At 44.3% G+C, this 22,687-nt stretch overlaps 2 protein-coding genes across 2 annotated transcripts; both read right to left on the bottom strand.

The window, feature by feature from the left end:
- Positions 1-271: 271 nt before the first annotated feature.
- Positions 272-18,496, bottom strand: znf106a (zinc finger protein 106a). The gene is made up of 22 exons (XM_076299463.1): positions 18,190-18,496; positions 15,691-15,787; positions 15,269-15,330; positions 13,177-13,371; positions 10,101-11,981; positions 9,382-9,793; positions 9,095-9,164; positions 8,733-8,887; positions 8,402-8,462; positions 7,957-8,316; positions 6,933-7,731; positions 6,542-6,588; positions 5,660-5,805; positions 5,322-5,456; positions 4,527-4,643; positions 4,222-4,413; positions 4,061-4,123; positions 3,721-3,840; positions 3,484-3,555; positions 3,323-3,394; positions 2,960-3,106; positions 272-2,623 (listed from the first exon to the last, which is right to left on the bottom strand). Exons 2-22 carry the CDS (start codon positions 15,742-15,744, stop codon positions 2,567-2,569), a joined length of 5,217 nt encoding a protein of 1,738 aa, XP_076155578.1. The 5' UTR covers positions 15,745-15,787; positions 18,190-18,496; the 3' UTR covers positions 272-2,566.
- A 494-nt stretch (positions 18,497-18,990) lies between these two features.
- pacc1 (proton activated chloride channel 1) lies at positions 18,991-22,577 on the bottom strand. The gene is made up of 8 exons (XM_076299473.1): positions 22,334-22,577; positions 21,575-21,668; positions 21,246-21,455; positions 20,269-20,423; positions 20,040-20,182; positions 19,804-19,945; positions 19,624-19,731; positions 18,991-19,528 (listed from the first exon to the last, which is right to left on the bottom strand). The coding sequence occupies exons 1-8, from the start codon at positions 22,367-22,369 to the stop codon at positions 19,364-19,366; spliced, it is 1,053 nt and encodes a 350-aa protein (XP_076155588.1). The 5' UTR covers positions 22,370-22,577; the 3' UTR covers positions 18,991-19,363.
- Between the last annotated feature and the right edge of the window lie 110 nt (positions 22,578-22,687).

A 22,687-nucleotide genomic window follows, 5' to 3' on the forward strand; every position in this document is an offset into this window, starting at 1 on the left:
ACGTGGGTTTGGACTTAAAGGCTTCCTGTTGTGGTTTCCTATTAAAAGCTTTGGGTCGAACGAGTGTACTGGATTTTTAACACTTTTAATGAATAACTGTTCTTGGTTGGAGTGGTTCTTACAGAATGCAAAAATGTTTGATGTTTTTCAAGTTTTTTAGTGTTATTGTGAAACACACTGACTTAGGGGTCTTCATTGGACCCTCATTTCTGGCAGTGGAAAACATTGTATGTATTCAACATGGGCAAAAAAAAAAAAAACTAGCAAACCATGATGATGCAAATCTGTTTTATTCCAGTCTTTTTTAAAATCTCTCAACTATTAACGTCTTACAAAAACATGTTATAAGTTCACAGCATTTTATGAGCAAAAGTCAGTGAAAGAATACTCAGGAGCACTTGTTGAGAGATAAAGTCAATGCTCATCCCAGCGCTACACACCAGAATAAAAAACTTAACAGAAAAGACTCCTAAATCTCAGGGTTAATTTTTGGGGTCGCTGGGAATAATATAGAAAAATCAGTTGCAAGACATGCTGTCAAACCCTGTGACAAATAATTAAGAATGTGCTAGAGGTGGACACTGGTTATTTTAAAACCTTTAAAATAGCTCTCTTTTAAAAGGCCACGTGAAGAATGACTTAAAGTGAGACTGTGTCCATATACTGTAGCTACTTAATGGTGGCAGTAGAGCCCACCATTGTGTGTGGTGGCAGATTTGTAGGCCATAGTTATGCGTTTGTGTATGTATGTGTTAGTTGTCGGGGTGAGGTATGGCATGGGAGGGGCATCCTGGTACTTTGTACTTCCAACCACTTCCCTTTTAAAATCACCTCCACTGACAACCTCCATCAAACACTACGCAGCTAGAAATGCCTTCCTGCTGGCACAGAGCCAAGCCGTGTCGTTCCACACTTCCACTACCAACAAAATGATAATGGGGGGAAAAAAAACAAGAAAACAAAGTCAAAATCAGACCACATACAAAAACAATCACCCCGAAAATGTAGAAATACAAAGAAAGAAAATCCCTCTCATTCCACTGATACAAACGGCAAGTCATGAAACATCGCCACAAGTTAAATGTGGTGCTCAAACACACACACACAGACACACACACACACAGTTTCACGCCCTGGATAAGCAAAAAGTGCCATTTCTCTGGACGCCTTCACTGCAAACTCAAGTCCCTCAGAACTAAAACCACAGACTGATATCACAGCACAGTACACCACAGGCCTTCCAGAATCCTTTCCGATGAGCAACCGTACATCAATGGCAAAACATGAACACCACTCAACGCTCAACTTAGAGGCACTCAAACGTCTGTGAAATTAAACCTTTATCTCATAAAAGTCTTAGTAAGTGACAGTTTAGCTTAAAAAAAATTCAACTCAAAGATGAATGGCAAAACTTGACAACAAACCCATACAGTATTCTACTGTATTTGAGAAAGACCACTTGAAAACATCAGGGTGGGTGGGTGTGCGAACAAAACCAAACCCCACCCTCTGAGCACCTTTGGGAGTTTCTATAACCTCTCCACCAGGTGTCACTAGCACTAGCCCTGGATAAAGACACAACATAGTTGCTCAACAACATACACAAGTACCATGCGGTCACTCACAACCCAAAATACTCCAAACTACAGATATATCCCTAAACCCATGCCATATGAGTAAGTTAAGGATGGACTATCACACGGAGGAAAAAACACAAAACAAAGGAAACAAATCAAATGTTGATAAAGTGAGTGGGTGCAGCTGGGAGAGCAATATCTTCAACCTGGTCCTAAGTTTCTTTCATTAAACAACTATCATCTTCTTTCATCATCAATTTTTTTTCTTCTTCTCTTTTTTTCTTTTGGTCAGTTATTCTTTTAATCTTTCACATGAACATAATCGTGATAAGATAAGAATCAACTCATGTTGGAAAAGATCAGACTGAACACTGATTGTCCAGACGTAACACAGACTGACTGTCCAGAAATGGGTACACAACATCCCTTTTCATGAGAAATGGGCAGAGTTGCTATGGCAGTAGAAAGTGATGGCTCTGGCCTTTCTCCCACAGAGAGTAGATAGTAGAGGAGGACATCACAGAGACATGGAAAATATGAAGATTAAGAACAAGAGAGTCTCTGGACATTGGAAACCAAAACACTAACAACTCCACTGAGAAGGCAAGACTTCATGCCCTTGACAAAGCAGTTTTTGCTGCTATTATTTAAAAAATGTATTTCCTTTTCCATAAGATTAAAAAAGAAAAATCTGCCCCCTAGCTGCATCATCCAAGGAAGTCTTATTCATTGGGCCTAAAAATGGATGTGAACTACATTTCTCTTGGTCAGCTGCCCTTGTTACGACCTAGTGTTGCCATGGTCTACCATTGAATTCCCCTTCTCAGTGGAGACTGTTAAGTGTCTGATGTCATAAAAACAAGTTGAAGGAGCAAGAGCTCCAGTACTGAGTTTGCTCTGGGATCTTCCCAATATGGGAAACGTAGCGTGAGGGTGTGGGGGGGTAAACAGCGACGCTGCTACTCCGGCTGGACCTCAACGTTGGCCCCTCACGGCTCCATTTTGCTGTCCTCCTCAGCATGTTTATGCATGTGCTTCTCAAGCCCCTACACGGTGGGAAACAAGAGCAGGCCTCAGCTCACACTTACATTATATTATTACTGTAAGTCTATCATTATATACCATACTGTATGCTAGACCGTCATATATAACAAACAAGAGATATTAAGTGACTTTTCACAAAAAAACTACATTTGCAGGCTATATCACATTTAAAAAAAATGGTTGTGACATTGTGTATAAACCAAGATATATCAGAGACACTAGCACACATCTATGCAAAAAAAAGTTGCTATGCTATATAGACAGACGAGGCATGTTAAAGAGGCAGGGGCCTGTGGTCTGATGCATGTTAAAGTGGCAGTGGGTCTTTGGTTTAGTACCTGCTTGGAGCCATTGCGAGCACTGAAGAAGCCGTCACAGTTTTTCCAGCGGCACTTTAGCATCTGCAGGCCCGGCGATGCGTGGTCCTGGAGCAGGTGCTGCTGGAGGTGCTCCATCACACCAAAGATCAGAGAGCAGCCGTGCCACTGCAGAACACACACACACACACACACCACACACACACACACGCCATACACACAAACACACGCCATACACACAAACACACGCCATACACAAACACACACAAAAACAGGTTACTTCAGTGGGGACCTTGATGGCTCTAAGGAATTTCATTAAAACTATGAGACACGAGACAGTACTTTGCCACATAAACAAAGTTACATCCTAATCCCCAGTCTTACCAAGCAGCGGTAGTTTTGGATCAGATTGAGTTTCACAGCTCGCACACTCCCGTCATAACAACCTGTGTAGATCTAAAGCACAGAAGCAACACGTCACAATCCAACATGCACTACTGACAAGATTATCTTTTAAAATTCTGACATGACATGAACAGACTCACCATACTTTTGTGTATGACCATACACATAACCATGTCCGAGTGTCCACCATATACTTGCAGCCGATCATGAGACTGCAGAATTACCGAGGGAATATAAGACATACCGTAGAGTTGGTCCTCCATAAAAATATATATCTCCAGACACTTTATAAGCCTGAAAACATCCCAACACTAAACACTGCAGCGGTCCAACCATCCTTTAAAATAACAGAATCTGATCGAGTATGGGAGACTCACCTGAAGCTCGTAGACCCGCACCAACTTATCTAAGCAGGCCGTCACCATCACTTTACCAAGGATGGCCACCACAGTGACCGCATGGCTGTGGCCTTTATAGATGCGCACCAGCTCCCCTGTCTGAACAAACAGATAAGAGGATATGTGACGGGCTTTTGCTTAAAATGGATCAAACAAAAAAGTTAAGTTAAGTTCAGGAAAAAGACCAAACAGAATACATGCATACAGAATGGATAATTAGTTTAGTTTAGTTTAGTTAGTTATGTTTAGTTACATTTACAAGATCCTTCATTTTGTTTTGTGTAGTGAGCACACTGCATGACTGAATGATTCAACATACGTGGATGTTGTGTGCATGGACAGACTGGTCACTGGAACCACTGAAGACCAGATCGTTCACCACCTGATGGAGACATTTAGACAGATTAGATTCAACACAATCATGAGCCAACACAAACTTCATCACTATTCAACACACACACACACACACTCACTCCTCACCTTCATGCAGAGCACAGTTTTGGAATGTCCCTCCAACGTGCGAAGGAGCAGTCCGTTCTTAGCATCTCGGACGCTGATGGTGCTGTCATAGGAACCCACCAGCAGAATCCGCCTCACGCCCTCCTGCGCTGTTGCCAGGCAACTCACTGCCCGGGGCCCATGGCAATCAAACACTTCCAGCTGCCGATTCGTCTGTTGAGGGGAGAGGCAAGACAGGAGGTCAGTAACACCCAGTTTGCCTCCAAGACACCCACCATCGCAGCAGTGTTGACCTATTTCTAAACAGAGACGAGCCAGGCTCTGACCTTGAGGCTGAAGGTCACCACGGATCCATTGGCCAGGCCCACGAACAGCGTCTTCCAGCGGCTGTGCAGGCAGAGGACTCGGTCTGGCAGAGAGAGCTGCTCCACACACTCACGCGTCTAACACACAACACAGAACAACATCAGCACTTTGACAAGCACAGTGGCAGACAGTGGAGGAAGTCACCCTTAAAGGTACACCATGCAGGTCATTTTTGGCTACTGTAGAGCTCCCACTAGTCACAATATATTTATATTTTACTCTGCTGTTGTAAATAGCAAACTTCTCGTGACTTATGCGTTTGTTGTGGAGGTGAAGGATTAACAACAGGCAAAAGCTCTCCAAAAAGCTATATCTACTGACAAGGTAATGTTTCACGATTCTCTCGAGATTTGTCAGGCAGCCGTTCTTGAAGTTGCATGGCTGGTTTTCTCGGTAGCAACTTGCTATAGTCCATGCTGTATAGCTATGCTAGGTGTGTGATTCACCTATTACAAGCTCATTTACTATCAAATTGAAATGGAGAAGGAGGAGGAATATATAAAGTGGCTGCCCGCAACTGAATGCTGGACAAGGCAAGAAGGAGTCTACAGGGCTGGAGAGGCCTTTTGGCAGAAAGTGTCAAATCAATTCAAGTCACTTTATTTATAAAGCACTTTTTAAAGAACAACAACAGAAGTTTGACTCAAAGTGCTTTACAGATAAGGTAAGTAGATAATACAAGTAGAAGAACAAGTAGACAGATTTTTTTAAGGATTTAAAGAGGAATGACATAGCGGTGCAGGTGGGAGCCTTACCCTGAGGCTGTAGCAGCGAACCGTCTGGTCGCTGGAGCCGGAGTACAGGCGTGGGGCCAGACCAGGTCCCGACGACAGCAGGATGCAGTTCACCTTGGAGCTGTGGCCCTCAAACACAGTGACGCACTGACGAGTCTGCAGGACACAAACCACATTTATTTAGAACAGAAACCGCCGTGAATGGTACCATTTCTCTGACCGTGCACTCTGTAGGGCTTGTGTTGGGCGTCTCCATTGATAACTGTATCGGCTCACAAAAACTAGCACGGCAGTTAGCAAGGCGAAGGTGAGACGATGAACGGCCTGTGGGAGTGACGAAAGAGGACAGCGGAACTCACGCTGAGGCAGAAGGCCCGGATGGTTCTGTCGCCGGAGCAGGTGTACAGCAGGCCCTCGTGGATCTGCATGTCGTGCACGGCCTCCTGGTGGCCCTCAAACGGGCCCTCGGTGGGCTCTGGACGCTGCTCCTCTCCCCCATCAACATCTGCAGAGCACAGTCAAAACACGGTGTGTGAGGAAGGGCTGAGCAAGACCACGTCACATGATCACAATATCATATTATACTGGAAGATTTTTTATATCATATCGTAGATCACCATTTCTCCTCAGCATATTGTGCATAATCTCTACATCATCAAACACCTATGGGGTAAACTAGAACAGACATTGTGAGCCAGACTTTCCAACACCGGTGCTTTGACCTCACCAATACTCTCCTGAATGAATCCAGACACTCTGTAAAATCCTTCCCTAAAGACTGGAAACTGTTACAAGCTGTAAAATGAATGCCTCATTCCTATGGATTTAGAATGGGATGCCATTGGCGTTCCTGTGGATATAATGACAGGCATGCCAATACCTTTGTGAATACAGTGTATATTTTAATTATGGTTATGGAAAGTGTCTGACATTTAATTCACACTGTCCACTCTAAGAAACTGCTGTCAGATGCTGCTCATTAAGTCATTTATCAGCTCTAAGAATACATTTGCCCTTAAAAAGTCATCCTGGGATATGATGACTATTTTGGTCTATTCAAAGCGTAATGATTCTATTTCTGTTGCTTGGACCCTCACTGCCTCGTCGAGTTAGAGGAGAGGAGAGCCAGTTATCCTTCCCACCGTCCATCAGTTTGAGGTGTAAGACTGGTCATGATTAAGGTCGATGTTAAGGTCAGCATTCATGCAATGCAGGAGTATTAACTTCCTGCTGAGACCTACCTGCTGAGCTTTTGCGCAGCTTCCCAGCCAAGACGGTTGAATATTTTCTGCAACAAAGAATATGAAAATCGTGTCAGTGATGCGCTGCAGTCACAAACACATTAATCTTCCAATCAGCATCCTGCTCTAAAACGGTCTGTAACCTGATCCCACATAAGAGCCCTAAGTGCAAGCACATGACCAGCATTCTTAACTCTCTCATATATACTGCAGTCAGCTGTCCCTCCGCCTCAAATTTCCAAAATGAAATACTACCCAAGGCTAACAAGCTCAGGTGACTCAAGCTCATTCAGAGATTAGATGACACGTTTTCTAATAGCAGCACCACACAGTCTTCTCCCACTTGCAACTTTTGCACACCACACTCAACCCAATCCCCTGTGACCCTTACTCGTCAGTCTTGATGGTGATGCTGGCTTTTGGCATTTCGCTAGTGGAGGTCACTTCATTACAGGCCACCTTTGGCATCTCCTCCTTCATGCACACTTCAGGCGCCACCGTGTCGGTCAGAGGCGTAAGCGTGGCCGCCGCCGCCGCCGCCTCTTCCATCTTCACGTCCTCTTGGTCGGACATGTCGATGCTGATCACCTCGCTGGCTCTCCCCTGACGCAGCTCCACCATCTCCAGGTCGGAGGAGTCGGAGAGGCGCAGTTTCAGCTGCATGGATGGAGGAGGAGGAGGTGGAGAAGCCCCCCTTGCGAACCCCTGAGCCGACTCCTCTTTGACCCCTCTGTCGTCGTTGCCCTTCGTGTTATTGTTCTCCTCCTCCTCCTCCTCTTCCTGCGGCTTGTTGGTGCAGGGCGGCGTGGAGGTGCTGACCAGGGAGCCGCTGGGCCTCCGCCGGGGCCGCAGCTTGCGCATGCGCGTCCTGGACGCCACCGACTCGCCCTCGGTCTCCGAGTCGCTGGGGTCGGCGGGTGCGCTGGCGCCCTGGGCCTGGCGGAGCATGCGCTTCTTCTTCAGCTTGCGCACCTTCTTCACGCCCTTGGCCTGCTCAGGCTGGGACAGTGGAGGGGAGAGGGGTAGGAGGCCGGACGCAGGCGGGGCGGTCTCCAGAATGCGTGAGCTCCTGCGGCTGGAGGCGGAGGACGTCTCGGGCATCGGAGCGCAGCTGGACAGGGCAGCACTGAGGTCAGTGCTAGACTGACGAAGCTCCACCATCTGGACTGATGTGGACTCAAGGTCTAGCCCTGTTGAGGAATACAAACACAAACACAGAACTTTTAGGCACATTCAACCATGCTTAAAGTTTGAGAGTGCCCTCTGTTCTAAGACATCTACACCTCAAGTTAAACCATCATTATGTCACTTCAGTTCTACTTCTTTATTTCTTCTGGATTTGATTTGAAATTTGAAATGTTTGTTTGTTTGCTTGTTTGTTTGTTTGTTTGTTGTGAAAGCGAGGAGGGCCCTACCTGAGTGCGGCGGTGCGGTGTAGGTGGGCAGCTCCGGCGTGGTGCTGTGGAGGTTGGGTACCGGGCTCCGGGCCGCCGCGGGCTCCTCAGCATGGTTGCTAGGGGACAGTGGCTCCAGCTTGATCACTATGGGCTGGTTGGTGGTGGTGGTGGGGGTGGGCTGGGCAGGGGAGACGGGCGAGGGGGGGGCCGCACGCTTCGGGCACACAGGCTGGCTCTGGCCAAAGGCAACCGTTTCGGGCAAGGGGGAGAACAGTGAGGAGGCGGAGGAGGCTGCCGTGGAGATGGCCGCTGTCGGCACTTTCCCAGAGTCCTCATCCATGCTTGCTCCTCTCGGCGAACTTGAATGCTGCATGTCGTCTAGAAAAGTATATGCATTTTTGTTATACCACTATATCCTGGTAAATGTTATTAGAAAACAGAACATGTCCATTATCAGATTTACCTTGCATCCCTTTCAGGATTTCAATGCGTCTAGTTCTCAATGTGCTCATCTCCATTGTAACCTGAAAATAATATCACAGTCTTAAGACAGAGCACTCTTAAAAGACACATAAAGTGACTACAAAGATAATGGATGCTAATTTGAATGAGGGCCAAACGGCAAAGTCTGTCAATCAGCAAAGTGACTTGTGCATGAACTAAAGTTATCAAGTGGAGTGAAGTATAGAAGCATTGAGCTGATTCTCCGATATTTGAGATTAGGATCTTGCCTCGTTATTAAATTAGCTTTATATTTAAGACTTTGCCCATTGCCTGCATTTGGATAATCCTACCTGCTGTTTGACCACTAGGAGGCGCTGGACCTCCATGTATGCAGCCTGCAGGGCAGCACGAGCCTGGATCAGACTTTGGTCCACTGCCTGCAGAGAGCCGTTCAACTCCTCCTCTCTCAGAGAGACAGCCAGTAACTGGTCCACATGACAACGGTCTGCAGAGACACGCAAAGATAAGGAATAGCAGTAAGGACAGAGGTTCTACTATTGTCCACAGAGAAGCAGTGTGCTTCAAATGAAATGGTCCAGGGTCAGTGGAAAGTTTGCCACAAAAACAAATGCACCATTTACTGGAATAAAGCTGTCTATATTTCAGTATAGTGAGTTCCTAATGACTTCATAAAATGATAATAGCAACATACCTTTCTTTCCTTTGAGTTTCCTTCTCTTATTGTTTCTCTCAGCACATGACATTTCTACAGCAGGAACCTCCTGTCAGGACCGGAAGAGTGGCAACGTTAAAAAAAAAAAACATCAAGCCTGCTAATCATTAACACAAACCACTGATTGCACTGTGGGTAGCCTTCTACAGGGTTCCCACTGACTCTTAAATGATCAAATTCCCTGACTTTCAATGTCTGGAATAGACTTTTAAAATGCCTTGGTATTCCAGAAGCCTGTGACCCGTGGCAACCCTGCTTCTACTTACCCCTACGGCTCGTCTCTTCTTCCCTCCAGTGGGACTCTCGTTCATCTCCGCTCCTGACAGGCAGCTGCTGTCTCCCTCCACAGACTCAGGCGCCTGGGCCACGACCTCCACCGGGGCCGGACCATGGGGCAGTTCGGCGAAGTCCTGTTCTGGGATTTCTTTGGGTCTTGGGTCAGACTGGCTGCACCTGGGTCTGGGGTCTTGGACATCGCTGGGCGTGGAAAAGAGTGACAGGGTGGTGGCGGTGCGATCAGGGGCGATGCTGCTTTCAGACAGGCTGCGTTTGCGGGATGGAAGTGGAGCCGCAGAGCCGCACAACAGGGAATCCCAATGGTACCCTTCGCAAAGGGGCTCATCTCCCTCCGCCTGGCCGGCATTCTCCTGCTCACTCGACACCATCTCGATGCCAAACCTGAACAGGCACAACAAGTGGCAGTTGGTTGAGTTTTCACAGGCAATAAACAACATGTACATATGGAATGGCAAAGGACATGCAAGATGCCTGAACGGTGTATCCAATCAACAGTTTACTGATAATATATAAATAAATAAACAAACACTCTAATATACTCCACATGGACTACACTGTCTGTACTCTACAGTGTAACAAGACTCACATTAACCTTGCAATTAGTGTTTGACTTTGTGCATCTGAATAAAGATCTACAAATCTTTGTATTTCACTGGTTTCTCAAAATACTGCAAACCATCAGATGTACCTGGGTAGACCTTTGCCTTTCTCCTGCTTCTTCCTGCTGACCTCCTGGTACACCTGGTCCCAGTTGACATTGCGTCGGGCCCCTGTGGAACTGATGAGCTCTCTCAGGATGGGCTTCAGACCAGGCTTCAGACCAGGCTTCAGACCAGGCTTCAGACCAGGCTTCAAACCGGAGTCCTTCTCTGATTCGCTCTTGCGCGTGCCACTCACGTTGCGGATGCGCCGTGCGATGTTCAGATTGGGCTCATGCCCGGGACCAGCCTTCCCTTTAGTGCCGATGTGTCGGTTCAGGTCTCGCTTGAGGCAAGCAGGCAGCGCCAACTTGCTCAGGCTGGGCACTGTGGCATAACCATCAGGGTTGGTCTCGGCGTTTGCGTCCTCTCTCGGCGTGTTCCCGTCAGAGCCAAAACCCTCGTCCCCCACATGCGATGCCTGATCTGTCGTAATCATGCTTACCTCCTCTTCCTCTTTCACTACTACTTCCTCCTCCTCCTCTCGGTCAGCAGTAGACGTACTAACTTGGACAGACTGCAGGGACAGGCATTCGGTCTGGCTTGAGGCGTACCTGGTGCCAGGTGGGGTTCGATCAGCAGCAGAGTCCTCATCATAGCTGGGTAGTTCAACCTGACCGTCAGCACCTTGTGCCTGGTCTTGGACGGCTGTCCTCGGGCTGCTCGGAACGCAGTCCTCAAGCTCCTGGATGTGCAGTGCCGTCTCATTGCTCTGCTCTCGACGAACCCAGAGTTCTCCGCCGGGCCTCTTCTCCAGAAGGGTCTCTTTGGCTCTTCTCAGCATGTCGGAGAGCAGACGCTCTTGTTCTGCAGCAGAGGGGCTTCTAGATGTGGGTCTAGAGGCTCCGGACTCCTGGAGTCTGGACGTTCTAAGGTGGACCGAGTCCTGACTGGACGCTCGACTGAGGTCGGTCCTGGGGGAGGAGGGTGGAGGTGATTTGTCTGTGTGCTCTGCTGGCCTTTCAGCCTTTTTACCGCTGCTGGTTGACGTGGTACTGGGGCTCTCACTGGTGACGCTGCAAAAACTCCGCCTATTCTTTCTATATCTTTGGTCCATCTTGTGATGATCTGAGGGCAGATGCTGTCTAGACTGATGTCCTGATCGCAAATGCCACTGGCCTGGACTATTCTCCACGGAGGAACTCTGGCCATCCATCAAAGGTGGTATGTCATTGACTTTGGCTGGTGGGTATGGCGCCCAGCGATACTGCTTGTCTACCTTCTGAGGTGCAGGCCCCTTGTTTCGTTCCTGTTCTCCACTAGAACTTTCCCTGCTCTGGTAGCCCTTCCTTGGGCCATCCTGTCCATGGGAATACTTTGGGTTTTTGTCTCTCCCTAGTGACTGCATGGACTTAAATGCTTTGAGGGGTTTGTTGGTGGGATTCCTAGAGGACTCAGGCTGCTGTTGCCCCACCTGGACAGACTCCTTAGATCGCCGCCACTGATACTGGTTGTCTCTACCATTTCCTCCATCCTTGCCACCCCAGTTCTTACCCCAGATATGCTCAGGATTTCCCCTGTAGTCATTCGGTTTGCCACTACCGTGGCCACTGGCTTGCCCAGAGTAAGCTGCTGGGTCCCACTGCTGGAAGTTAGGTGGCACTTCTGCATGCCATGTTGCACTTTTATTTTGCCTGCTTTGGGGGTGTTGCCAGTTGCCCCGGTCACAATTGCCACCTCCCCATGCCTTCTGCCAACTTGACATGTCCCCCCACCAGCCCCTAGGGGGCGGCGGTACGTCAGAGAAGTTCCAGTCCCACGACGCCCTGTTCTGGCGATGCCATGGCTTTGAGCCGCGGCGCATCTTTTGCTCCTGCTGCTTCCGCCGTTCCTCTTCCTCACGCTCCTTTTTGGCTGCAGCTTCTTGAAGCCTGAGTTAAAAAAAATTTTAAAAAAAAAAGCTAAACATGGGTACTATCTAGGCACCCAGACATAACTAGACAAAGACAGACACAGGCCATAACTCAAACAAACCCTTTCCAACAGTAAAAGGCATTTTGTTAGGAACACAGCCAAAGGGAGGAGTGATACTGCAGTGCCATGCGTCAGGAGATAGAATGAAAGTGAATCACGTGCCAGAGGGGTCTGACCTCATGAAGCAGTCAGGGCAGAGAAGGATAGGCTTTGGCATGTGACAAGACAGCAGCTGCACCCCAAACTCCTGTCTGTGACAGTCACACCACCCCATACCATACCACGACCCTCCCCCACTACCACAGGATGTCAAATAACTTTCTCTGCCAAATGTAACATTCATGTAAATCGTATTACAGTAGTAAAGACAGTATGAAATGAGCTGGAAATTCACTTCCAAATGTCAACAATGAATCACTGGATTGGTAGAACTGTGGTTCCCCCTCCACATAAAGTTACAGACAAGAATAAAGGTATTTTACTAGAACCCTTTACTATTTAGCAAGGAGTGTTATTCAGGATATTCAGTGGCAAACAGCCCCACATCAAATTCAACGATTTGCACTACATAACACTTTAGAGAAGCTGTGGCTTCCATTTCCTCAATAGTATTTCCATTCTGTCACACATACACAATTGTTTTCCTAACTGAACTAATGTCTCTTGAAACAATTCAAATGTGTGAACTCTTTGCTCTGTAGTGGACAGTGCCCAGTTCCCATGCCAAGGGGAGCTGATATGTTTAGAAAGGCTGTGAGAGCGCGAGTGGTCATGGCTGTTTTAGGCTAGGTCTCTCACCACCTGACATCCAACTCCAGCAGCGGCCCTGTTTTCAAGCTCGGTCTAATTTAGAATAGGGCACACCATGACGCATGCCGGAACTTCCATCGCAGCCACAAGCACAGTATCAGCCGCAGCTCAGTTAACTCTTCATTTACAGGTGTGCAAAAGGTACACTTTGGTTCTAAATAGATACAAAATGTTGCTCTCTTAGGGTTATTTTCTTGGTACAGAAAATAAGGGCAGAAACGACACAGTAATCAGTAAATTAACAATAGATTATCAAAGAAAATAAAACATGACAGGAACCATGCATTTTACATTAAAAAAAAAACTGAGAGACCTGAAGACTGAGTCAGACTTGAACTGTACCTTATAAGCTCCTTGCGTTTCTCGATGAGCTGCACCAACTCCTTATCGAAGTACTCCTCCTCCTGGTCACTGCCTCTGGTCTGCTGCTCATGAGCCTCCACTCGTTGCTTGTGGATGGGGCTTGAGATGTGGTCAGCGTAGTTGGTCAGGCCCGCCACTTTCACCCCACACACCCGGCACTCATGGCCACAGTCCCTAGGGACGGAGGGGGACAGCGGGCGATCAATAGAAGCCTCTGGCATGGTCAGGTGCTGCTTCTCTCAGGTAGGGTTAGACTGATATTGGCTTATCAAATAGCCAAGACAAAAAATAGCTTGGAAAAGTGACAAAGAAAAAGGGTTGAGAGATTCAAATAGACAAAATAAAAAGACTGCCAACACTTGACAATTTACAAGAAAAAAAAACAAAGAAACCCCAAACAAAAATCTTCCTTGAATGAAATCAGGAGGCAAAAACACACTTATTTTCAAACTGAAAAAGTTAAAAAAAAAAGTTAAAACTCTCTTCAAAAAACGTAAAGATACAAAAAATAAAGCTGGGTCTTCCTGATCTAACGAGGCCCTAGGCGCCGTTCTTTCTTTCCGGAGTGCCGGGGTGATGCCAACAAGCCAAGGCAACCTTCATGCCTGGCCCATGTTGGGTGTGGAGCGAAGACTGCGGCACCTTCTTTGAGCCTGGCAGTGCGGAGCGGAGCGGAGAGGAGAGGAGTGGTGCCCAGGCCTCTCTGTGGCAGCCGGGGGCCGGAGCTCTAGCACGCTGTCATGGTGGTGTCCGCCTGGCTCTGACAGCTGCTTTAGGACAGCGGTTGCTAGTATCTCATCTCTCGCTCTGCTTTCCCCTCAGCTGCCCCTCCCTTGCACACTCTCTCTCTCTTTCTCCCTATCCCTCTCTCTATCGCTCTATCTCTCTGTCTGCCTTCCTCTTTCTCTCTATCCCACCCTCTTCCTCTCTCCCCCTCCTTTCCCTACATCTCCCTTCAGAGAGCGTTGGGAACAAGCAGCCAATCAGGCATTAGCTGCAATCTGAGCTTGCTGCAGCTGCACCAACACCAACACCCCCTCTAAACCCATCCCTGCTCAAGTTCCCCTCCAGAATGCCACTCTGGTGCAGTGATGAGAGAATGCTGGTATTTGGCAGTGCGGCTCTCCGAAAAGTGTGTCATGGCATCGGGCCCATTTCAGGTCCTGCCTGGTGGACTGTCTATTCTGTTTGTTTTCTTGAGTGGGGTAATGGTCTACTCAATCTAGTTTTAAAACTTTATAAATAAATACAGCTCTGAAAATGAAGAGACCACTGCACATTTTTATTTTTTTCACAGCAAATTTTTCTGATGTCATTCTACGGTTGTCGGTCATATTCAAAAAATAAGAGAACACTGCAAATTTGATTATGGCTGTCAACTCATTCGAATGTCACTCAGCAACCGTAGGATGACATCAGAAAAATGTGCAGTGGTCTCTTCATTTTTTCCAGTATATAATAAAAAATATATAGCAATGTCAAAAAAAAGAATTATGCACTATAGATATCCCACCTGTGTTTAACAGTAAGCTCTATTTTTATATTTCGCATATGAAAAGAAAACACATGAACGTAGACCAGAACAACCCCAAAAACATATACACACACTCATACACCTTATAATGACATTTCACTCATTCAAATATAGAGAACTCTCTAACAGACATTTGAGATAGCCAGTTGTCATGAGTATGGGTCGGCTGTTGTTCCAACGGTATAGTGCCTATATATAAGCCTGGGCACAGACAGCTGCCCCAGCTTCTTTCCAGAATAACCGAAGGGGCACGTGTCTAACAGGACACGTGCTCCATACGGTTTCATATGAAGTTCCACAGAGCACAAGACAATACAACTGAATTACAACCACACAGCTGCAAATGACCTCGCTTCTCCCTGAACTTCACTGAGAAAATTAATGGATTTATAAATGATTCAGAGATTGGTGGGCTGTGAAACCTGTTGGGTACATCCGGGGGTGGGAGAGAACTAAAGGTGTTACTGCTATTCAAAAGAGGCCTAATGTGCCTGTCTGGCTGGTTTGTTGCAAAATGTTTGCAGAGGGAAAACTCACCGGCCCTTAAGGTTTTCCAGCTCTCTGTGGTGCAACATACTCCTCATATGCTCATCCATCTCCTAAGGACACACAAGGACACATTTAAGGAAGCAAATCTAATGTTATGCTCATTATGTGCAGTTGGAAAGTCTCGTCTTCTAGTATGAATGTATCTAGGAGAGCTTTTTAAGGAAACAAAATGTGGAACATTTGAGGAACTTCATTAGTCATGATGCTCTGAGACATCAGATCAACTAGGAAAACCTGCTGAAGACTTATCTTGAAATCTGCTGAATAGCAGGTAGGTCCAGTATTTTAGTAATAACAACAACAACAACAACAACAACAAAAGACTATGATATTGTGTTCAGAGCTCTTAGGGTAGGGACCGGTTCAACAAAGCTTTCAATAAAATCCCAATTGAGTTTGTTTTGGGTTACCTGCTTGGAGCTGTAAACAATCTCACACAGAATGCACTTCTTCTCTTTCCCCATGGTGGGCAGGTCTTGAGTCAGGCCATACCTAATAAAAAGAAACCTGGACAGAGGGCCAGAAAGGAGAAAGCAAGAGGCCAAGGGGATAAATAAGTGTTGTGTTCATGTCATGTACGCATAACGTACATAAGATTACACTGGTTCACAACAGGTTTACCAAAGGCCTAAGGTAAGTTGAAAAAGGCATGTAGGCCTATATGAGAGACTGCAATCTCCATTAGTAGGGCTTGGACGTGACCCCATCCCCCACCTTTCAAATAACAAGTCTGGCATCCCAGTGGAGAGTTCCTTCTGGACAGTGGGCTAATTCAGGCCTGCTGATAGTGCAGCACCCTGGCCAAGAGGTGGCCTTTGCCATTGCAGTGTTGTGTCTGAACAAGTTCAACACCAGTGCTGGAAAGTTATCACCAGAGGTCACATGTGTTTTATATAGAACATCAAAAGGAGAGCAGGTCATGTAATAACTTTACCCTACATGGCAAAAAAGGGGAGAGATACAGTACCCTCCAGAATTATTGGCACCTCTGCTAAAGTTAACTAAAAACCGGTATAAAAAATAATCTGTTGGTGATTTATTGTAATCTCACAATGAAAAAAATAGGAAAAATCCAACATTGAAGGGAAGCAAATTTATTTTGAGAAAAAGGAAAATCTCATAAAGAAATCAATATTTTAACAACAAAACATCACTCACAATTATTGGCACCCCTGCTTGTAATACCTTCTTAAGCCTCCCTTTGCCAATAAAACAGCTTGTAATATTCTCCTATGACACCCTATAAATTTGGAGAATACAAAAGAAGGGATTTAAGACCATTCGTCCTTACAAAATCTCCCCCAGATCGTCCAGATTCCTAGGTCCACACTTGTGCATTCTCCTCTTTGACTCATCCCACTGTTTTTCTATGGAGTTAAAATCAGTGCAGAGGTGCCAATAATTCTGGAGGGTACTGTATTGCTGTTTGCAACAGACAGGAATTTGACCTACAAATGAAAAATCAAGAAAATTGGTCGGCTACAATTTGCGGTGATATAGCCTAGATATTGTTGTATTGTAGATATTGTAAAAACATATTATTGGGCAACGTTGATGTAATAAAGGAGATGTGTGATGTCCATCTTCAAAACGTTGGTATTCCATCATAAATGAAATGGTATGTCGGCCCCCTAACCCAGCAACGACAATGGCAGTTATTTATGGCCCTTTTGGATTATGAGAGGAGATCCTGCAGCCTAACACCCTTCCCACACCAAAGGGAACGGCTGGTATGTAGTCGTGCTGCCCACTGACATACTATGAAAGGAAATACTCCTCAGCTGACCCACAAATGGTACAGTCATAGAATGTCTTATAAAGGTACAGTGCTGTGCAGTGACAGGAGTTGGGTTACATTCAATAATTCGTCCAAGTAGCTTAGAGCAGCAGCATAATAAACTCCATTTCCCTGCAACCCGTTTGTTTATTCTGCGAAATGTGAGGATGGCAGATGAAATGCTTTGAATTTGAGGAGGGCAACGGTGTCTGAATCCATTGAAATGGAGGAAGGAAAATGTAGCTCTGAGCAAATTTATTTTGTTTTCAAACACATCGCCATCTGCGTAACTGAATTAGAAGCAAACAACCGAGCTGCAAAGGGCGACAGTGTAAGGCATTTAAATACCAAAAACCCAAGCACAGATCTTTATAAGCAATGCAAGGCTTTACTGCAATGAATATCAGTTTACCAAACGCAGTGCATTCCCTATTTACGTAACAATGTTAGCCAACTAGCTAACTGTTGGCTAGCGAAAGTTGCCTCAACGTACAGGACAGTGTTCAATCGTTTGACTAAGTTAATGTTTTACGACTACTCACTGCAAATGCTGCCTGCAAACTTTCAGTTGCGCCAAGTTGTGCACGACTTACCAAGATAATGTATGTTAATACATAAAATATACGTTAGCTCTTACCCTGGCTAGGTTAGGCTAATAGATCCAGACCAACTTCACCGCAAAAAGTATGGATTCATTTATTTCATGTATATTACATCCAGCAATGCGGTAAACTTCCTCGTGCTACAAACTAACTTGTTCGAATTAAATGTTTACAGCTGCGAAGAAAGGTGTGCGTTAATCTATCATTTGTAACATTGGGTGTAAGGTAGCTAACGTTAACAACGTAACGTTACACGTTATGCACCAACATCATGTTGAAAACACCAGGCAGGTGATTTCATTTGTACACTTTAACTTGGTAAATGGAAAGTAAATACATGTATTTATTACAAAATTAAAACCATTGTCAATAAAATGTGAAAGACAACCTATTATTATTACATGCAATTTACTTTAACGTCTATGATAGCTGGCTTAGCTGGCTAGCAGAGCAGGACACAAACATTCATAACACTACAATCTTTCACTTTATCAAACTTATTTGGAAAAACAAGCAGCATCAGGACATACCTCAGTGCAACTGCATAAGTCTATCAATTTTCTCCAAAGTATTCCTCTCATAGCGAAGTACACTTATAACTATAAAGGGGGTCTGACTTGCTATGTACACAAGCGATTGGTGTCGAATCTGCAGTTACCTCGCGTGTTCCTCACTTCCGGTGTTTCAGGGGATTCCAGTATCAACCATTCCAGTGGCATGGATCATAGGTAGGGAGGGTCATATAGACATAATAGATGGGGAGGGTAGACGCATTGCATATTTGACAGGGGCTCTGATGGAAAGTGGTCATTGCAGGGCAGACATCATCAGTTGAAGAGATTATTTACGTTGATACGTCATGCACAATGGGTGCACCCATTAAATGACACACCATCAATACAATATTACAGAACTGACAGTGCCCACTTTTGTCCAAAATGGGGGGTTTAATAACTCATGACAGTGCCACTTAAATAAACTTTTTCTCAGCTCAGATTATTTTGCAGACACATCAACAGGCAATTCATTATGCCACTGTTTATATTTTTTGTTGAACAGGCTACACAGTATGATTGGCTCGCTAACAGTTATAACTGTGGTGCTAGCTATATTTACTAATGTAATAAATGTCTGATTTGGCTTTGTGGCAAATTTTGAATTGTGAATATTGGCAGTATGTTTTAAATTTACCCCATAGTAATTGAGTAAAAATTGTATAACTGGAGTTTTGCTATACAATACACAATTTACAATACAGACACATTTTGCATCTCACATTTCCGATGTAAACAAGTATGTTCACCTAACTGAAAAATGGTACTCAATGCAAATTTAGTAACAGGCAAAGATTAGGAATTATTTATTTTTTGCAAAAACAGACAGTAGTCCCTTTTAATGAATACTTCTATGCAAGAACAATGATATTTCTTTTTACTTTTTGTGTCAGCAGGACTAAAGTATTAACTATCATGTCCTTGGCAGTGAGGTAATTTAGTGAAATAAATATGAAATTTTCCAAAAATGCATAACATCATCTGTGGAAATGCCAAACTGGGTTTGAAATGCAACATCCAAGGCTCAAGGTTCAAGGCTCATTCATTAATATTCACACTAAATAGGCATAATCATGACTGATTGATTGATCGATGACTTGAGTCCTAAGTGTGTACACAATGTGGTAATACAATCAGATACGAATAGATATCAGCTAATTTGGTTGAGCTCCCTATTCCTCTTGCTCTTTTGGTGTCTTCTGTGAATTTTCCTAATCCAACGGATTGTGAGTTTTGCAAAGTTAGCAGCTTTAAAAAGAGCCATGAAGACTCCACAAAGAATGGCAAACGAATTCCAAGGGTTTGCTGTGACTATCTGCAGAAAAAGGTGTTGTTTTAATAAATTAAAATAAAAAAAAGTGGTTAAAAAGTTGTCTAAAATCAAAGCATATCAGTTACAAATTTACTTACATCTTTCACTTCTTGTATAAATGGATCCCGCCACTGGAATACGACAAAGAAAAGTTCATTTGTTTGTTCTGAAACTGGTCGTCTGTCATTGTACTTCACAACGCTGGACTGAAAAAAAAAAAACAGTTAGGAATATAGCACTATTTTGGGGAACTCTAGGGAACACTGACAGGACATTACCTCTTGGCGAAATTCCACAGATTCATTTCTCCTGCCTGATGTCTTGACTAAAGACATTTTGACCCAGGTCCTAAATCCTCCAGAGAAGGTCCACATGGAGTAGTTTCTTTCACATTCTCTCATAAACTCTTCCTTGTCAATGCTGGAACAAACACACACTAAAATCTAAATATATGTATTGTATCCCAACAGCATTACATATTTGAATTACAACAAAAATAATTTATTAAATGTACCTTCTGGACATATCACTGTATTTGGCAAACAGCATGTAACTGATGGCACTAAAATCCTCCTCAGTTCCATTCTGACTGAACTGCAGAAATATCAGTTCCCGGTTCAGGACATCAGTTGGACCTTGGACCACCAAGGCTTGTTTCTGTAGTAAACACATCACAAGCACAACTCACAGTCAGTCTGTCCTCTCCACTGGAGAATTTTGAAAAGCATGACAACAGTTCTCACCTTTGTGTCATTGGAGTAAGGATCTGTGTAGTTGACCTCTTCCATTGTACAGTCCCCCTCTTCAAATTCCCCAACAGTTAGCCGTGGGGTAATGTGGTCATGGTAGCGATGCTCGCAGCTCACTAATTTGGCCGTTCCAGGATAGAGAGCAATACCTAATGACAGCACATTGTTAGTGTACAAACCAAAGCCATATAGTCAAATCAAGCCAAGTTTATTTGTATAGCGCATTTCATACACAGAGGTCATTCAATGTGCTTTACATAAACAAAAGCAAACATTAATAACAAATAAAAACATAAAAGGGCAATAGTGAAAGATTAGTTTAAAAGGTAAAGATCATAATAATACATATAAAAACCATAAAACACACACAGTAAAATAATTTAAAAATAAAGAATAATTAAAAAGACAAAATAAAAGACATAATTTTCAAGGCGGATTCAGAATTTGTAACTCAGTGCAGTTAGCAGAAAGCATCTGAGAACAGTTGGGGCCTTTTTAATGTGATCCGAAAGTTGGTTCCAGAGCTGAGCCGCATAGCAGCTAAAAGTTGCTTCACCATGTTTAGTTCTAACAGCAGGTACTAACAAGTTTTTCTCCTGAGACCTGAGAGGTCTGGAGGGTCTGTACTGCTGAAACATGTCTGAAAGGTATTTATCCTGCTCCATTTAGTGATTTATAAACAAGCAGTAGTGCTTTAAAGTCTATTCTGTGACTTACTGGAAGCCAGTGCAGGGACTTAAGAATTGGAGTAATGTGGACAAAGTTTTTTTTTTTTTAGTTTTTGTGAGAACCCTAGGTGCTGCATATGTAATGATAAAAATATCAGCAGCCACATATTCATGGCCACATGGGTAAAAAAAAGCATATAAACATATGTAAAACATCATAAGCATAATAAGATATCTTACCTGTTAATGCTTTTCTGATTTAATAATGAAATGTAAACGTTATGAATGGAAAACTTGACTCACCTGGGGGTTCAAATACATCTACTTCTTTGTATCTGACTGACATAACAGGGTGGTTGAGTTTCTCCAGGAAATCAGAAATAGTTTGATAGACTAAAAACCCTGCCCCCGCTGTCAAAGAGAGGTATATAAGGATGAGAATAACTGAAAAGAAACTTTTCAGACAAGTCTTGTTAAATCCCAACAAGGGGTTGATCTCTGTGGGATCATCACCTGCAAAAAAGGGGGAAAAAATCAACTTCAATTGATTGATGTGAATGCACACATAGAAAATTCCATCATAAAAACATCAAGCAAAACTAGCATTTTAATAGTAGATAAAGCCTACTAACCAGGCAGAGCAGATCCGTTGGCCTTAGATGCCTCATTGTCTTCTGCATAACTCTGATAAGCTTCTGAGGGCTCTTCACCATTATCATCACTGAACTGTGAAAAAGAACACGTTTTCCTAATGTCATGATACAAAATAGCACCCTTACAAAAATAACTGCACTACTTCAAGTGTCAAAACTGCAGTTTTGGAGGAATTATTTGCAGATCTGATGCAGGAAATGCAATATTTTGGACATAAAAAAATGCATTGCACTTCATAGTACTGTACTTTACTGCAGAAATGAAAATATTATTGTACTTCACTATACTTTGAAAAAGTGAGGTTATTATTTGTAATGGCAGATATAGCTAAGTGGGCAGCATTAATCATTTCAAAATGTAATGTCATTATTTTATAATAATGTTTAACACTACATGCTTAACTGAAATACACTATGTATTATTCTATGTGTAGAGAAGCTAAGGTGTTTGCCACGAAAGTTGAAAAGGTAACTGTGTGTCAACAAAAATCAACAATGCCCTAAAAGTAGCCTAGGCTAGGAACCTGCTACAAGGTAGGCTGGGTTGTGTCAGCTGCTGCATCACCTGACTGATCTTCGTGTTCCTTCCTTTGCCTAAAATTAATTGAATTTAAGTCATGTTTCACTGCCTTCCTACTTAGACAAGTCATTTTTGACGAAATCATAACAGGCTATTAATTGTTTGAACTGGTGTAGATGTAATTAGAACAAAGACGAACATTCGTAAACTTAGCCTACCTCTTGGTAAGACCGAGATGCCTCTCTTCTGAGCATTGTACTAGACTTAATCCTTCTGGAGTCTCCGTGTTAGGCTGACAACTATAAGACACTACATGATAAAGTACTCATTTTGTATTGACAATGGTACTGTACTGTGGTGCCAGTTTCCAAAAGTTATAACTTTCATGCAAGTCAGGTAAGTAGCCTACAAGCCGATCCAGCCAGTTCATGAGGATCCTGGTTCCTGTGGAATGAAATGTGACATCACATGAGGAACTGGATGCAACATGGGGGTTGGCTGTCTGGCTGGTCTGTTTCTTTTACTGTCTATGGTGTCTGGTCATAAATCTGTGTTGGTTGCCATTCCCGTGG

The sequence above is a fragment of the Alosa pseudoharengus genome, unplaced genomic scaffold (genome assembly GCF_046254945.1).
Source record: "Alosa pseudoharengus isolate Yale_2024_CS ecotype anadromous, Long Island Sound unplaced genomic scaffold, YU_APseudo_1.1 YU_APseudo_1.1_scf_22, whole genome shotgun sequence".
NCBI classification, from domain to species: domain Eukaryota; kingdom Metazoa; phylum Chordata; class Actinopteri; order Clupeiformes; family Clupeidae; genus Alosa; species Alosa pseudoharengus.

Coding starts and splice junctions, on each gene's coding strand:
- znf106a (XM_076299463.1), bottom strand. CDS start 15,744: ATGGGGAAAGAGAAGAAGTGCATTCTGTGTGAGATTGTTTACAGCTCC. Junction 8,463..8,732: donor TCCTAGTGGTCAAACAGCAG/GTAGGATTATCC, acceptor TATTATTTTCAG/GTTACAATGGAGATGAGCAC. Junction 8,317..8,401: donor AATCCTGAAAGGGATGCAAG/GTAAATCTGATA, acceptor ATACTTTTCTAG/ACGACATGCAGCATTCAAGT.
- pacc1 (XM_076299473.1), bottom strand. CDS start 22,369: ATGCTCAGAAGAGAGGCATCTCGGTCTTACCAAGAG. Junction 21,669..22,333: donor CATCTCGGTCTTACCAAGAG/GTAGGCTAAGTT, acceptor TCTTTTTCACAG/TTCAGTGATGATAATGGTGA. Junction 20,183..20,268: donor CTTACTCCAATGACACAAAG/GTGAGAACTGTT, acceptor TGTTTACTACAG/AAACAAGCCTTGGTGGTCCA.